Below are 14,848 nucleotides of genomic sequence, written 5' to 3'. Positions count from 1 at the left end.
AGCCTCCAGTGGCATTTGATGGACTTTTGGAGGAAAGCATCAGCAAGTGTCTGCGGGGAGAAAACAGCCAACGGCAGGAGTGTGGAAAGTCATCGTCGCAGCCGCTCACGATGCGATTTTCTCTCTCTCTCTCGCCACATTATGGCCCGCTGTAAAAATGCAGCAGTGCAGCTTTCATTAGCGTACAGAGCAAAGATTATGGCTCAATGCAGTGCTATAAATTATGTATGGGCTGTGTGCTACAGTGTGCAGCCTTCACCCCCCCATCCCAATTTGAAAAATGACAATTTTCATCCTGAATATTCCCACAGATTATTTCATGTAAAATTCTATTATTTTCCATTTTCCACTTTGTCACCTGGACCGGAATGGAGGGAAGCAGCTTCATTGTTAGTATACTGGTTAATTTCATGTCTATACCCAATTGCATTTTGTCATCGACCTATTCCCACTTCCAGAACAAAAATGACCTCTTGAATGAGCGCTGATGTAAATTACAATTTATAAAAATACTAATGCTTACTTTTGATCGTCAACGTGGGAATCGATAATCATTCTACAGCTTTTGTCATTCATACCAAATATTACAAGCTTGGCACTTGGCATAGTAGATAAGTTACTGCAGAAGCCTCGCATATTTCTTTTTACATCAGCCAGTCGAAGCAAAGAACACATTTCTGCAACAAAACTGACCTATTAGATATATTTTACACTGTTGCAGGTGCATGTGCAAGTCTCAAATAAATCTCAAGTCTTAACCGTCAAATCTCATGCAAGTTGTTTTGTGCAAGTCAATTTGTTCATTATTATTTATTCATTGAGGCACCTTGTTTTTTTTTTTGTTTTTTTTGAGAGCTCAGTATTGTTCATTCGCCAGTCTTACCGATTCAACATGTCATCATTGCTCTCTCTTTTTTTTTCTTCTAATGTGTGTGACTTGGCCACAGTCATGCAGACACTAACAAAGAAGAGTTTCACAAATACTGTGATTAAGATGCAGTAAAAGTAGTGTTTTATTTTGCAGAGGATAATGCCTGATAGGATTGCTATTGCTGTACTCGTAAAAAAGAAAAAACACACACACACACACACACACACACACACACACCCCAAGGCAGCACTGTAGCCCAACGATAATGACAAACGTGCATAACGGTGAAGACAATCACATCAAAAAAAATAAAAATAAAAAATCATCTGAGTTGCACCATTTATGTGTTGCCCTTCAAACTCCGCAAACACAAGCACATAAATCATCCGAATTGTGCATTAAACACAAAACATTAATCTCTATTGAATAGTGCAAACGTTCCAAAACTTTCAGATCTTAGAAAAAAAAACATCCATCCATCCATCCATCCATTTTCTTGACCGCTTATTCCTCACAAGGGTCGCGGGGGTTGCTGGCGCCTATCTCAGCTGGCTCTGGGCAGTAGTCAGGGGACACCCTGGACTGGTTGCCAGCCAATCGCAGGGCACACAGAGACGAACAACCATCCATACGGGCAAGCACACCTACGGACAATTTGGAGCGCCCAATTAACCTGCCATGCATGTCTTTGGAATGTGGGAGGAGACCGGAGTACCCGGAGAAGACCCACGCGGGCACGGGGAGAACATGCAAACTCCACCCAGGAAGGCCGGAGCCTGGACTCGAACTGGAGTCCTCAGAACTGGGAGGCGGACGTGCTAACCACTCAGCCCACCGGGGGAAAGGGAAAAAAAAAAAAAAAAAAACGCCTTTCATTTTGCTATCTGCTGTTGTGTGAACGCAAAATGGCTGCTACATCCTGGCACTTCAGATTACAAATCCCTCTCCAGTGGTATTAACGGTAAAGACAGCTCGTGTTTTATTTTTCATGGCAAAAGGCAGATCAAGCAATATATACCGGTATACAAAACTGGAATTAGTATCTTCAGAAAACATGTTGACAATAATGAAACTTAATTTGGGGGACACGACGGTATTAAAAGTGATACGCATGTATTGTTTCCTTCTTGGATTAAGGCATACTTTTTGGATCGAGTATTTATATTGGATCTTTGCGACAGGAAAAAAAAAGGTCAATAAGCATGTTGTTGTCATATGTTTTGCGAGTTAACTGGGATTGCATCTACAGACGGGATTCCGGCAGGCATGTTTCGGCGTCTGGTTGTTGGAAGACAGTGCCACGGGCGCGCAGTTGCGGCAGATGGCGGGCGTAACCGCATCGGCAGCTACGTGTCGTGGAATTCATAACAAAGGCAACAAGACCGCTCGCTCTAATGAAGGTACAGATAATTACCTGGAAACGCTCAACAGTCCCTCATCATTCAGCGTCGATGATTTGACAGAAACTGGCGAGTGGGTGGGCGGCCATCTGCCTCAAGCTGAGCGATAAGATGGCCTCCTGGAATGTGCCACGCTTAACAGTGGAAACGAGTTTTTTTTTCTTTTCTTCCTTTTCAAGACGACACCCCCTGGTTCCTCGCGTTAACTCCTCCTGCTCAAAAGTGTGTTTATGGAAGGAGACGTGGCTTTGAATGATAAGCGCCCCCTTTAATCACCGGCTCAGCCAGGTGTTTACTTCACCTTTTAAGCCCTCGAGACGGAGCCCAAATCCGCCCGCCGTCTTGTGCGCATGACTCATTTGAGCGCTCGTCGCTTCTGACCGACATCCCTTCACGTGAGCGCCTTCCTTCAAAGAAGCAAACCGATCCAACACGACGCTCGAAATATCGCATTGGAGCATCCGTTTTTTGGAATCTTGAGCAGCCTCCCTTTAAAAGTGCCACCCTTGTTTGTATTGCTCATTTTCAGCACATTTCACTGTACTTTAAGCAGTTATGAGCTGGTGATAAAGAATAACGGGCAGTTTTATTTCTCATAGCGTTTTACGTCCTAGTGACCCCGAGTTCTTTTTTGGCAGGCCGGCGGCTTGTGATTTCGGCCCGCAATCAATTCATTTTAATCACAACGGGCAGCGTCGCCGAGCCGAAGGACGGGGGCCGCGCTAATTGATTGGCAGGTATTTGCATATACAGTCCGCGACTAAATGTCACGACCGGCCTTGGCGGTGACCTGCGCGGGCCTGTTGGCGAAACAAACTGATGAGGGTAATTCATCATGCCGCCTGCGCGCTCGCTGGCTGGGACGGAGGGGGGGAGGGGAGGGGGGACGGCAGCACGCCCGCTATTGTTAGCGTCGTCAGTCACCTGTCACGCCACGGTGGGCACGAGGACGTGTGAGGTGGGTGAAGAGATTGCAGATGAGGATGATCCTCACAGCAATGACAGACATTTACTGCTGTCAATCATAGGATGGATTTTGTTTGTTTTTATGACTTAGCTGTCATGGCTAGCCTTGCTGGCCTACATTTACAAACTAAATTCTCATGTTTTCCCCCTATCAAATTGTATGAATGTATTCCAAACTTTATTCTCTCCATTTTGTAGTCTTTCTTTTGACTACACTGCTTCCGGTACCTGTGTGGATCCCTTTTCTTTTTTTTTTTCAATCAGATACCAGTCCATATGTGTTGCTATGACAATCTAATTTGCCCAGGGCATTCAGAATCAGTAGTTAAAATTCTATATTCAATGGTTCTACTATGTTTTTTAACCAAGCAGATTTCAAATTTGCCTCAGCTTTTATCAACACCTTTATAGAAAAATATAATGGCAGACAACTACTGTAAATAAAAATGTCATAAAAAGTATACAGTCCATACTGAAATAATTCTGTTGTATGAATGGCAATCGGTGGGTCAGAACGAAATCTGTCCTCATTCATCGACATTTTTGGCCATCTTTCCAAGGAAATGCCCGTCCCTCCATCCATTGATCCCTCCCTCCAAACATCTCCTTTTCCCAAGGTCACTTTGGCTTGACAGAGGTCATGGTGCGCAGATGCGTCATTGTGTCGTTCTTGCAAAAACTCTCCAGTGTGCCGACTCTGCTGAAAGGTAAACATTTGGCCATCATTGTAGTAATTATTCCCAAGCACAAGTCCCCATCCCCAGGCTAAGCGGAAATGTAGTTAGAAAGGGGGTTGGGGGGGGTGCAACTCATTAATAGCGTGGCTGACTTGCCATGATAACGGTGCCTCCAATTCCTGTGAGAGGTTTTACTTTTTGACCAATTAGCTGCCGGAGCAAACTTCTGGACACCACGCGATCTCTGCTGGGACTTTATCAGAGCGCGCTCTATTAAATCCACACATCGACTGACGTCTCTAACAAATGCCAAATAATAGCTGTAACACGTTTTTATGCATCTATGGTGTAAAAATCCAACCACCACTTGGTTTGCATCTGATCCTTGTGGGTGATTTTGTATGTTTTATGGACCATTTTGGAGCAACGAGGCTGGCTGAATAGATTATCATAATGCACAGGGGTGGAAGGTGTCCCGAAGCTGAAATACAACTTTCTAGTATTCACACAATGTCTTCAACTGGGTCAAAAGGCCTGGCTGGCATTCAGTGCTGGATAATATAGTGAGGTGGGAAGTAATCCTAATGACTTGGTAAACTCTGCATAAATGCATCACCATCGACGTGCCCGGTCAACTAAACAGCACAGAAGCTTGTTGGTGGTTTGTTAATAGTGGCGGTCGATCCAATTAAACTTGGGTCAATTAACTTTTAGTAGCTTTCATGACTGAAAACATCACACTAAATGAGGTAGCCAAAAATGCTAGAAACATTTGAGCATGGTTGTCTTTAAAGTGCTTTGACTTGTGTATAGTATCAATTAATGCTTGTTTTAAAGTGTGATTTTAATGAACAGACTGATTATTATGACTACTTTACTTGCGTCGAAGCAAATGTCAGCCACTGAGAAGGTTGTTTGGGCCGCTCCGATCTCATCATGTTGGATTGTTTTGGCCCGACTTCACACTGCGTGTGGTACGCCTCGAGGACAAACGAGCACGCAGTGACGTTCAGCCAATCAAAGACGAGGCCACGATGGGGAATCCAAAATCAAAGAAGTCAAGGCACAACAGAAAGTCCATGCTTGCGCTGTTTACACTTTAAATAACGCCGCTTCTTTTTAAATTTTTAAAAACTAAGCAAACCAGGCTTAAGGAAAGTGATGTTTTTTTTTTTTTTTTTTACATAAAATCAGGATGTGGACCACTACTATGGAGCTAGCTATAAATTGTATAGCTTTTATACCATAAAACAATGGTTTGGGGACATTTAATATCAATTCTGAATGGTAGTAAATCCATCCATTTTCTTGACCGCTTATTCCTCACAAGGGTCGCGGGGGGTGCTGGCGCCTATCTCAGCTGGCTCTGGGCAGTAGGCGGGGGACACCCTGGACTGTTTGCCAACCAATCGCAGGGCACACAGAGACGAACAACCATCCACACTCACACGCACACCTAGGGACAATTCGGAGCGCCCAATTAACCTGCCATGCATGTCTTTGGAATGTGGGAGGAGACCGGAGTACCCGGAGAAGACCCACGCGGGCACGGGGAGAACATGCAAACTCCACCCAGGAAGGTCCGAGCCTGGACTCGAACCGGAGACCTCAGAACTGGGAAGCGGACGTGCTAACCACTCGACTACCGTGCCGCAATGGTAGTAAATGAGAATCTTAATTCTTATGTGAATCTAATTTTTGGCACACCTCACTACCCGTTCCACTGCATGATTTGAATAGAAAATACAATAGAATAGAATTGTATTGTCACATATAAATACAGAATGTAAAATAATTTCACTCTTCTTTTTTTTAAATGAAATTATTTTTCATGTCCAATTAAGTCACTTGCTGTTGACTGAAAACGACATAAGTGCCCAGGAAACCGGTAACAACCAATCACTGCTCACCTGATTTCTGGTTTTGGTCATCATGTGACGTCAGAAAACTGAGCATGTCACCCGTTCAAAACTTCGGAGCGTTGCTCAAGCGTGCCCACCTGTTATTCAAAGTAGCCTACCTATTTAGAAAAAAAAAAAAAAGAGCCCATTGCTTACAAAGAAAGGAAACAGTTCCTGCTTGAGCTGCTCCGAGCAAACGTTGGACTGCGTTTTCATGCGAGCAGATCGCATTCGCCACCTCAACTTCTTGAAAACTAATCACACACAAACGCTGTTTAGAAAACTGCAAGTTATGTCAGATAAAGTTTAGACTGCTGAAAAGCTTTTTATTTTTTTTATTTTTTTTATTTTTTATTTTTTGGTGGTGGCTTACCTAAACTACAATACCTCATTGGAGCCAAAGTTCGGTTATTGTTATTGTGCATATTTCTGATCTAAATGATAAATTCCTTGACGTCCACACAACAACGGAGTTGGCTTTCTTTCTTCTTCTACTTCCTTTGGACGGTTATCAAAGACTTTTGGTGCATCAGCTCCCCCTTCTTTAACATAGATATACATGGCTATGAGAATAAGGCCACCGGCGGCAATGCATGACTTGTTCTTTATTTTTCGCGGTTGCCGGGTGCTTTTGGTACACTACTGCCACCTTGCATGCATGCGGCAGTACTGGACAAGGGGACACTTGAGACACAAAGAGAAACACTGAACACAAATGAGGAATTGGCCATTAAATAAACAAACAAACAAACAAACTGTGGATGCATAATTATATATTTTCTTTCAGCTAGAGGAAGAGCTACAATTGTAATATATAAGGGGAAAAAATAAAGACAAATAAGTTTGAAAACTACATCAGAAGGAAGAAAAAATGTATATAGTCACACCTGAATATAAGTTGCAGAACCAGCAAAACTATGAAACAAATGTGACTTATAGTACTGTAACAAAGTACTGTATTTGTACTTTTTTTTTTTTTTTTTATTTCCCGCTACCGATTAGAATTGCGAGCAGATCCTTCAATTCCGTATTACTCCATAAAGTATTTCTGTGGCAAAATTTTGTGCTGAGGACTTGTTCTGTAATCCAAAGCCAAAGTAAAGCGAGCCCCTCTGGCTCAATGCAACAGGCAGGTCTTGATCCTTTCAGGTGAAACGCAAACTGAGGTGGCCAGCAATCGCGGGGTTCGAAAAGGTAAACATGTTAGCTCGTGCAACACCAACTGATTTCTTGATCGTCTATAGCATTTCCTCTTTGGTAGGATCACATTTTCGTGCTGTGTCGTTTCTCGCAAACGGTACTCCGTCGAGAAGAGCATGCGGCGCTTCAACTACTATCATTGCTGTGTTTGTTGTGTGAAAGCACGTTGATCCCTCTGAGCGGCCTGATAAAAATCGACAGTCCCTCCTGCATGGCGCAGCCCATTGTTTCGGGGATTAGGGGGGGATTAAGGGCGGATGCTGGGGACCCGAGCCTTGAGCGGTCTGACCCTTCCACTAATCATTATGAGACAGATACACAGCACTCATACTTGAGAAGGCTGAGATGGTGCTGCCTTATCAATTATTCATGGCTGGTGGCAGCAGAGGGTGTATATGGATATGTGAGGACTTTTTGGAAGCTGCCACTGGGTGTAATGGCTCGCCTTCGGACAAACACATTTAGTTAACAAGGACTTTATTGGCAGTTGGATCCGGATACAAAAGAGTGTTCCAAAGTTGTATTGATCAGGCGCTACTGACCTGTGCTCACTGGTGCTCCTGTTTCATTCTAGCACCAGGCATGACTGGTGGTTGGTGGTTTGTCGTTGTCAGCTACCAGTTAGATAAAAGAATCCTTGGCGAGGCTAGCGCGCTTTGAGCATCACTAGGTTGTGTTCGGGCTCAGTAGGATCTCGCACGGCCTCTGCTTATCAAAAGCTCCATCCTGCGGCTTTAGTAAAAAGGAAAGAAAAAAGTTGGTCAGTCGTATTTTTCTGTTCAACTTTTGCAGAAGTTACTTCAGGACTGTTCTATCTTTGAGGATATTTTTAGACCCCAGTAGCAAAGTTATATAATTCCATTTAGGAAATGTCTCTCATAAGGGAAGAAGATTAATGACATGGTGTATTTAATGCTGACGGTCTTCTGAAATCTCTACTTTGATAAGATCAGCCTTGGTCTTCCTGGTTGGGATTGTAGTTAACTCAATTTTAGCACCGTAGGTTCTACAAATAAAATGTTAGTGAAATTGGGATGTTGAACTTCATTTGACACTCTAGAAACTTTTGAACGCACATGTCCAGTTGTTCAATGTTTCCCTTTTATGCTCTCTAACAAGGCGCGAAACAGCTAAATGCACAACAGGCGTTTGCTCCATTAATAGGCATTTCCTGGTACAATTCAAATTGGTAGGCAATCCTCTTTATAATGTTGACATTTTGGCCTCATGAGACCAAGATGACGCCTAGTCCTCAATGAACAGTACCAGGCTTTAAACCGGATGTTCTCAGAAGGAAGTGGCCACCGAGCCGAGAGAGACGCAGAGAGTCTGGAAGAGTCACAGAAAGCCACAGAAGCGTTCGTTCGTCCTTGGAGATGATGCTGTCCAACGAACCGGACTCACAAGCGCATTCCGTCTCCCGCCGTCCGGCCTCCCCTGAGAGAGCTGCAGTCATCTTGGTGTGCTAATCGCTTCAGCCTCACTCCATTAGCAAGGTGCCTGGGCTCACTTAAGTGCAAGTCCATCATTTCTCACCTGCTTTTTCGTGTAAGTAAATTGATGAGAGCGACAGGAAAGGATGAGGAATAATGTATGAGGAATATCAGGAGATCTTCACCAAAGAAATCCCACCATCCTCATCTGATTTGCCCAGCTGTACACCTCAGAATGTGTCTGCTTTATCATTTTTGCCACAAGGGATGATATAGTCCTATTCCAATAAGCATCAAAGTAGAAAGCAATCAGAAGTCAGAGTGATCCAATAGTGCACTCCAGGATAGGACAGAAAATAGTTGAACATTCAAGTCTCCAGCAGAGGAGTCTCTGATTATGATTATGATTATGATAATATCTGGACTTTATTTTTGACCGCCTGATAAACCCTAGACTGGCAAATTAAGATGAAAAACATAGATTGCATTGAATGAGCACGTGTCCAGAAGGAGTCTCGTGAATTTGTTTACAGCTAGTGACTGATTCATTGCTGCAGCTATGACTTTTTTTTGTCTCTAACCTGTCGGACTCTCATATGGTAACTATCTACACTTGTTACTAAAAATCGCTTCAATGTATTTAGAAATGCTCATGTAGCTATGCTATTATTGTGACTGTCTACAACTAGCTATAGCATCTAATGTCATGCTAATGTAAAAGTTAGCCTTACCGAAACTCCATTTACATTCGTTTTTGATCTGTAGTAGTTATATTTTCTGTCAGTACATAACGATTGTCACATTTTGTTCTATTTTGTATGTTGTTAGAGCCTCGAAGATGAGACCCATGAGGCAGTTTTTATTACTTTTAGTTATTTAATAAATGCTTAGTTTTAATTTAGTTTTAGTTAGTTTCAGTATTAGGTTTTTTTTTTTTTTTTTTTTAATGTGTATTTGTGCCCAATATTTAAAAAACACCACAGGAGTGCTTTTCTATTGGCTGCTGCTAGATGACGTTCTGTCTGACACACTTTCAAACATTCTTATTCCGGTTAATATCAAAATAAATCCACTTAAAATCACTTTTAAAATCATTCCCTAAGGCTCATACATTAAATTCATGATCAAAGACTAAAACTAAGGACATTTTTGCTAGTTTTAGTTAGTTTTGTAAACATAAAATGTAATGTCAGTTAGTTTTTGTTTTTATTTCGTTAGCGAAATAGTTTTTTGAATTTTTGTTTTTTAATCTTAGTTAACTAAAATAACCTTCTCTGGCACAAAGTGGAAGATAAATATCCAGTGCTCCTCCAAAAAAGATTTATTCAAGGCTCAGCATTTAGCAGCCTTATCCTCCTTGCTGATGCTTGGAGGTGCATGTAGAGTGGATTAATTGTTTCAAAGGGGCAAAAATGGGGAAGCAGGCACTTTGATAATCACCTTCTTTTACGAGGAGAGTGTGCACCACGCAGGGGTGGGGTTGTAAAGAGGAGCCCCGGCACCGGAGAAGTGGTTGTCTAGCGGTGCAGAGAAGCGGGTCAGGCCGACGGTATAGCTCGGCGGGCACGCTTGCTGCACCCGGACGCCGCGCTGTCCTGCAGGGCCTCGGCTGCAGGTCGGCGGCCATAATGGAAGCTGACAGCATGTAAATGAGTTTTTGAAGGAGCTGCTGAAAAGCTGGTCATTTTTTTTCCTCATTCAGTGATCTTGTGTGACCGATTGGTCGCCAGCTGTCAGCCTTGTTGGGGAGAGTTGGAGCGGGCTGGTGGTTAAAATTCCAGACGTCTTGATTACAGATCAGTATGCCATCAGCCATGTCTTTTTTTTCTGTCTCAACTGTTTAACACTGTGTCCGCTGTACATGAACAAAATGGCAGTTATAGTGATTGTCATTGGTACATCCTGTATTCAAGTAAAAGTACATTAAGGTTTAATCCTAATTCTTTGTATAATTCATTACGGTGGCTTTAAAACTATCTTTATTCCTGATTTTGATTGCAATATATCTAATTGAACGTTCACAGTGCAGACACATACACATATGAAAGAAGCCCAGGTCAGATTTGAAAAGAAACAAAAAAGATCGGAATTGTACTGTTCACACTGCATGGGGAAAAAAATGAATAAATAATTTATCAAATACGTGTCTTATAGGAAAAAAAAAAAATCAGAAATGAGCTGCTGTGTGAACATAGCCTTATAGAGAAAGATTATACAATTAGAATAGAAAACCAGAACAATTATCATTCACTAATAAAATAAGTAAAATAACATTCAAAAATAAACTGAAAAGAAATGACTCAATAATAAAGTAAAATGATGTAAAGTATTACAAAATATGTGCCAATGCAATATTTTAACCTTTTATTAATCAAAATAACTAAAGTGAAATCAAATTTAAGTAAGTTCAAATAGTCAAATGTTTAATACTGTGTGTGAGTGTGTTCATGCATATACGTAGGTATATATGCACAGGTGTATGTGTATACATCTTTCAATGTATATGTGTCACAATTCCCTCCCTCCACATTCTATAGGCTATATAGACCTATGCACAATATCCTGTTTAAAATGTAAATCAAACAGATTGGAAATATGAAAGAAAAAAAGCAGAAAAAAAAGCTTAACTTTCCACCTCACTCATTATATCCTCATTAAAAGTAGAGTACATAAATATGCAATTCTTTTCATTTGCCAAATTAGTTAGTTGGACTATTCATATTTCCACAACATAATTGTGTATATACTTCTAAAACTCTTTGAATTATCTAAAAAAAAAAATGTGTTCTTTCTTTTCTTTTGAACTAGTGTGTGTGAACACAGCTTTCTACACGTCTTACATAACAAAGTTGCTTGCAGTGTAGGAGCAAAAGCGCAAACACATTTTCTAATAGATGAGCTCTCAGAACAATACAAACCTTCCATGTGACCCCGCAGGACATGCTTCAAAGCACTTTGTGAAGCTTTAAACCTGCTGATCAATCGAAAAAAAAAAAAAAAATGCATAGAAAGAATCTATATGACTTTGTTGGTGTAACCATGACAGATTATTGCAACTATTTCTATGGCACATCTTCAGGTAAGCAGCTGCGTTGGCCATATTGTCTATCGATCCACTTTCTCTGCACGTAATCAAATATAGATTGTAAAGAAAGACTTCTTAGTGTGAAATTAGATCTGTCAAGATAATTACATTCATCTTAACTGCACACCAAATGTGATAAAATCTCAGGAAGCAGGAACCTGCAACTGGGAAAAAAAATTTGGAAAAAATGAGATTCAAATGAATGCAAAAACGTTACATTAACTAAGAGTGGCACCAATTGAACCTCCGTGGGGATCCGTCTTGATTTTTCTTCTCCATAATCACATATTTGCCGTGGAATGCATGCTGTCAGGGGAAAAAAAAAAAAAAAAAAAACTCAAGGTAACATGGCAGCTTATTAAAAAAAATCGTCATATATTCTTGTGCGCATACAATGTTTGTGTTTGGCTGTAATAATGTTGGATGGAAAAAATGCACAGACTGTATACCATATCCAAAAATAACAACCTTCAAACATATACAGTGGAGAACTACATTAAAGCAATATTTCTTCTTGCTGCTATATCACTTTCTGGCTAATTAAGAGCTTTTTTTGTTATCAAGTTGGAAACCAGAGGGTGATAATTATTGTGTGGCACGCTCAAGTCGTCTCAATGGTCCTCAAATCCGTGACAGGGCTCATCATCGACACACAAAAGAATTTGCAGAGTCGCTAATGAACAGACCACGAATATGCGCCAAATCAGCCATGAGAGGAGGAGCTCCTTTCTTACAAAGACGTTGAGAAATGAAATCATCACGGCCTCTTGTGATAATCGCATCCCATTAGCATTAACGCTTCATTTTTTTGCGATGTCTTGTTTTGTCACAATTGTGCCGGATATGGAACACTGGGGCTCAACATTGGCAGACGAACAAAGCGTGTATGATTTGGTTGCCATGACAACTGACTCCTTGTAGTAATTTGACAACATTTACCACTGATTGGGTACCGGGTCGTCTTGGGATCTTGTCCAACGTGCTCGAAACCATGTCGATGAGTTGAGTTACCTTGTGGGACTCCAGTTGAAGACCATTTGGATCCAACACCATCTACATTTTCAAGGGACAATTCTTTCATGGTATTTAATTTATTCTTAAAATATTTCATGATTAAAAAAAGTACTGTATGTCAATGACGGTAATATCTCTGCTGCGCTCCCGTTCGATCTCCTCATTCCGCCCGTGGACGTCCGACAGAGGGGCCCGATCGTTGTGCCGGCCAACACAAGCGCGGAAATAAATTAAGAGATCAAAAGCCTTCGAGAGGAAATGGGTCAGTATTCCACATTGTGTACAATACAATATCATAGCAAATTAGCAGTCTTCAATGGCTTCCACTGACTACGATACATTTACAATGTGAAGTCGGCGGCAGGGTCCGTCCTCAGGTTTTCTTTTTTTTTTGCTGGACAGTGACTTGGAAACAAACGAGCATGAAAAGAAAGCAGCTAGTGAGGTGTGAACGGAAAAAACCCAAGACTACGAGCGCCAGCGGTAATGAGAACAACAGCATTTGTTCACATCCTAATCGGCATTTGTGACCACAAGTCCAATAAGCTTCTCTACAAAGGTACAACATATAAAAACTGTTAAATATATAACTTTGAGGGCCTTTCAAAATACATTTAATGACATTTCTTCACGCCGTCTTTTCATTATTTTTTACGCGCCTCCTTTTTTTCCTTCGCCAACACAACGCCAGTCACATTTTTTTTTTCTTGATACACAGTTATACGTATGTAGTACCTATATCTCCAGTTCCAAAGTACAGCGTTGGGTTCAGTCCGAGGAACGAAAAAAGAAGTCAGGAAATGGTCAAAAGTACTCCTTTGATCCGTGCGTGTGCCAGGCAACGCTAGGTGTCCACGGCTGGGTGACAACCAGCGAGTGTCCACTGTGTCAGTCCTCGCGCATTTGCTCTTTGGTCTATAAAAATATGGGAGGGAGGTCTGCTCCAGCAGAAGGCCTCTCTCTCTTCACAGCAGAGAGCGATCACTTCTCTCCAAAGGCCCTGCTGAGGTTCTAGAAAGGTGAAGAAATGCGACCGATTGTTGTCTTCAGTCAAAGCAATTCCGAGGACTTCCGATTGGGGCGCCGATCACCCGTGACAGGAGTCCGGACCCTCCACGGTGACGGGCAAAAAGCTGCTAATTGGACGGAGCAGGCAGAAGTGGAGAGCAGGCGACCATGTTGACCCAAACGACACGCACCGGGTGGGAGAAGTCAGAAAAGCCTGTGGAGTGTTTTTCCTGGGGAGACAGGGGGGCGGGGTTTCTACAAGCACTCCCTTTCGTGGTGTTACGAGACCTGCCGCCAAAAGACCAAGAACAGAGCAAACAAGAGGTTTGTTAGCAAAGTCATGAGTCAATTGGAGGCAGCTTTTGACTTTTCAACAAAATCTTTAAATGTACCTGCCGCAAGAACCAGGTTTACTGTAGGGGTGTGCTGAAAAAAAAAAATCAATACGGGAATATAGTGTTGCGGGCCTCTTCATTGTACATGCATCGATATGGAGTTAAATTTTGCTGGCACATCTGCAAAAGCTGCTCGTTACTGGGCAGCGCGCACAGATGACATACGAAAACATTTTTGCGAGCCAGCATAATAAAAATAGCATATTCTGAAAAAAATGTGTGTAAAATCATGTAAAATATCGGGATAGGGTGATATGCATTGTGTCATGAGGTTTTTGGCAATATCCAACCATAGTCACTTTATTTTGTACTCTTATTGTATTATTATTGGAGCTTATTTTGCTACAAATGTTCCTCAGAAATACGGCACCATTTAAAGGAGAAATAAACATGACAGTAAATTTTACTGCCAAGGAGGATTGCTACTCCAAAGAAAGCACAATTCCTTTTTTTTTATTTTTTTATCTGAGACTTTGAAAAGAAGAACATTGCAACACAAAGAATAGAAAGATAATGGCTGAATCTCAAGACAAGGTCCTGGACAGACCATATCAATATAAAGATGGATGGATGGATGTAACAATATCCAAACTTCACGATACGATATCACGATGTGAAGGTCACGATACGATAATTATCACAATATTGTGGGGATGTTGGCAATACAAACAAGGTCACAATATTATAAAAAAAAAAAGAGCTCATACTAAAAAAAACACAATATTGTGCTTTTGTACATAATATTTATACATATAAACAACCTACAATTTCTAATAGTTAAATATTGAGGAACTTACTTGCTAATGTACGCACACATTGAGTTCCTCCCCATATTGACTCGATTCACAAGCATATTACGTTCCCCTTCATCCGACCATTAGCGTGGATTTTAAATATA

At 41.5% G+C, this 14,848-nt stretch overlaps 1 protein-coding gene and 1 long non-coding RNA gene across 4 annotated transcripts in view; both read right to left on the bottom strand.

Moving 5' to 3' along the window:
* LOC144003451 (uncharacterized) lies at nt 1-6,298 on the bottom strand. The gene is made up of 3 exons (XR_013278988.1): nt 6,189-6,298; nt 5,825-5,934; nt 1-149 (listed from the first exon to the last, which is right to left on the bottom strand). It is a non-coding gene; the product is annotated as an uncharacterized LOC144003451 (long non-coding RNA).
* Nucleotides 6,299-13,761: 7,463 nt separating this feature from the next.
* The window catches only part of tafa5a (TAFA chemokine like family member 5a), a 164,070-nt gene continuing 162,983 nt past the window's right edge, over nt 13,762-14,848 (bottom strand). For 2 of the 3 annotated variants that reach the window (XM_077501171.1, XM_077501173.1), the window contains exon 5: nt 13,762-13,843. Coding sequence is in view for 1 of the 3 variants with exons in the window: in XM_077501172.1 (XP_077357298.1) it covers nt 13,835-13,843 (9 nt within the window). In the remaining 2 variants the exon portion in view is untranslated. The remainder of the gene's footprint in view (nt 13,844-14,848) is intronic. The other variant, XM_077501172.1, reaches the window with a different exon arrangement.

Source organism: Festucalex cinctus, chromosome 16, assembly GCF_051991245.1.
Source record: "Festucalex cinctus isolate MCC-2025b chromosome 16, RoL_Fcin_1.0, whole genome shotgun sequence".
NCBI classification, from domain to species: Eukaryota; Metazoa; Chordata; class Actinopteri; order Syngnathiformes; family Syngnathidae; genus Festucalex; species Festucalex cinctus.
This window is presented reverse-complemented; position numbering and strand designations above follow the sequence as displayed.